This window comes from Suricata suricatta, chromosome 16 (assembly GCF_006229205.1).
Source record: "Suricata suricatta isolate VVHF042 chromosome 16, meerkat_22Aug2017_6uvM2_HiC, whole genome shotgun sequence".
Classification (NCBI taxonomy): Eukaryota; Metazoa; Chordata; class Mammalia; order Carnivora; family Herpestidae; genus Suricata; species Suricata suricatta.
Genome location: NC_043715.1, coordinates 17,491,166 through 17,493,294, shown reverse-complemented (window position 1 = coordinate 17,493,294; position 2,129 = coordinate 17,491,166). Strand labels below are relative to the sequence as shown.

Genomic DNA, 2,129 nt, shown 5'->3' with positions numbered 1-2,129 from the left:
CCCGGGGCCGACTCCGGAGCGCAGGCGGGCGGCCGGGCGGGCGGCTCGGCGCGGGCCGGCGGGAAGCGTATTCTGCTCACGGGACGCCGGGCCAGGCCGGCTACGCCGGGCGGCATTAGTGGGAAGCCGCCTAAGGACCCGCCCGGCGCCGCCCGTCGAGGGGCGGGCGGCGGCAGACCTACCGGGCCGTCGAAGGGCTTAGGAGGCCGGTGGGCAGGGCCGAGCCGGGCCGCGCGGCGCAGCCATGCCAGGCTTTACGTGCTGCGTGCCGGGCTGCTACAACAACTCGCACCGGGATAAGGCGCTGCACTTCTACACGTTTCCCAAGGACGCTGAACTGCGGCGCCTCTGGCTCAAGAACGTGTCCCGCGCTGGCGTCAGTGGGTGCTTCTCCACCTTCCAGCCCACCACCGGCCATCGTCTCTGCAGCGTCCACTTCCAGGGGGGCCGCAAGACCTACACGGTGCGTGTCCCCACCATCTTCCCGCTGCGTGGCGTCAACGAGCGCAAAGTAGCACGCAGACCTGCCGGAGCTGCAGCCGCCCGCCGCAGGCAGCAGCAGCAGCAGCAGCAACAACAACAACAACAGCAACAGCAGCAGCAACAACAGCAGCAGCCACCGCCGCAGCAGCAGTCGTCGCCATCAGCCTCCACTGCCCAGGCCTCCCAGCTGCAGCCGAACCTGGTGTCTACCTCTGCTGCTGTGCTCCTCACCCTTCAGGCCGCTGTAGACAGCAGCCAGGCCCCAGGGTCCGTGCCCCCAGCGCCCACCACTCCCACTGGCGAAGACGTGAAACCCATCGACCTGACCGTGCAAGTGGAGTTCGCCGCCGCCGAGGGCGCAGCCGCCGCAGCCGCCGCGTCGGAGCTAGAAGCTGCTACAGCAGGGTTGGAGGCCGCAGAGTGCCCAATGGGTCCCCAGTTGGTGGTGGTGGGGGAAGAGGGCTTCCCTGATACTGGTTCCGACCACTCATACTCGTTGTCGTCAGGCACCACGGAGGAGGAGCTCCTGCGCAAGTTAAACGAGCAGCGGGACATCCTGGCGCTGATGGAGGTGAAGATGAAGGAGATGAAAGGCAGCATCCGCCACCTGCGTCTTACTGAGGCCAAGCTACGAGAAGAACTCCGCGAGAAGGATCGGCTGCTGGCCATGGCTGTCATCCGAAAGAAGCACGGAATGTGAACGGGGCTCCCACTTTGGCTTGCTGGACCCCGGACCTAGAGGGACCTTAGGCCATGGCTGTTGAACTACCCTATATTCCTGGGACACTGGTTGACAGTACTGAAGCTTAGGGCAGCTGGACTCTTTTGCTGGTGACTAACACCCTCTCTTGTTTTCTCCTGAAGCAAGGTCCTGAAGTCTGGGACCTCAGACTCTGCACAGGTGACACCAGCATCTATGACTTTGTCCCCCCACTCTTCACCTAACTCCCAGTTTATGTTGCAGGTTCTGGTTAAGTAGAGGCTTCAGAACCACTGAACTTGAAACTTAACCCCTCAGAATGCAGGTCAGCTGCCCAAGGACTATGGGTTTGGGAAGACAACACCTTGCTTGAGGTTGGCCAGCGTTGAAACAGCTCTTCCGTGTGTAGTGATAAGAGATCCAAGTAACATCAGTTCTCCTTTTCCTGCTTTTCCTTCCCAGGTGCAGCCTGTGATTCTGATGGGAATTGGCAGATCTGTGCCTCTGCCTAGAACCTCCCTCCTCAGGAGGCCATCTACAAGGGGATCTAGGTGACCTGCTATTGAAGATCCAGCTTGCCAGGGACTTAGGTTTATCCTGTTATGTTTGCTACTGGTTACAAATTCTATTTTCTGTACAATTAGTCAGACTAAAGTTTTCACTGTGTTTGTTTGGCAAAACGAATTAAACAAAGTAAGGTTTTAATTTGAGTTTCTCCATTTTATTTTGATAAAAACTCATTTAAGTATTTCTGAAACATGGGGAAATAGGCCTCCCAAAAGAACTCTGCCCTAGGTCTCAAGGACCAGCCTGATCCTGAGAGTAGAAATGCTTCAGTGACCATGTTTCTCCATAAAGGGGCCCTGAGCACGTGGACCCTGGCCTCATAAGGTTTTCACAGAGTTCCTGGCCCAGCTCACTCTGAAGAGTTTGGAAATTTCACTAA

General features: G+C 58.1%; 1 protein-coding gene and 1 long non-coding RNA gene across 2 annotated transcripts in view; both read left to right on the top strand.

Annotated features, from left to right (window-relative positions):
* LOC115279671 overlaps positions 1-1,888 on the top strand; it is a 5,597-nt gene extending 3,709 nt beyond the window's left edge. Inside the window, exon 2 of the long non-coding RNA XR_003903573.1 lies at positions 1,646-1,888. This is a non-coding gene — a long non-coding RNA (uncharacterized LOC115279671). The remainder of the gene's footprint in view (positions 1-1,645) is intronic.
* On the top strand, positions 7-1,888 carry THAP11 (THAP domain containing 11). The gene has a single exon (XM_029924175.1). It carries the CDS (start codon positions 245-247, stop codon positions 1,181-1,183), a length of 939 nt encoding a protein of 312 aa, XP_029780035.1. The 5' UTR covers positions 7-244; the 3' UTR covers positions 1,184-1,888.
* Positions 1,889-2,129: the final 241 nt, after the last annotated feature.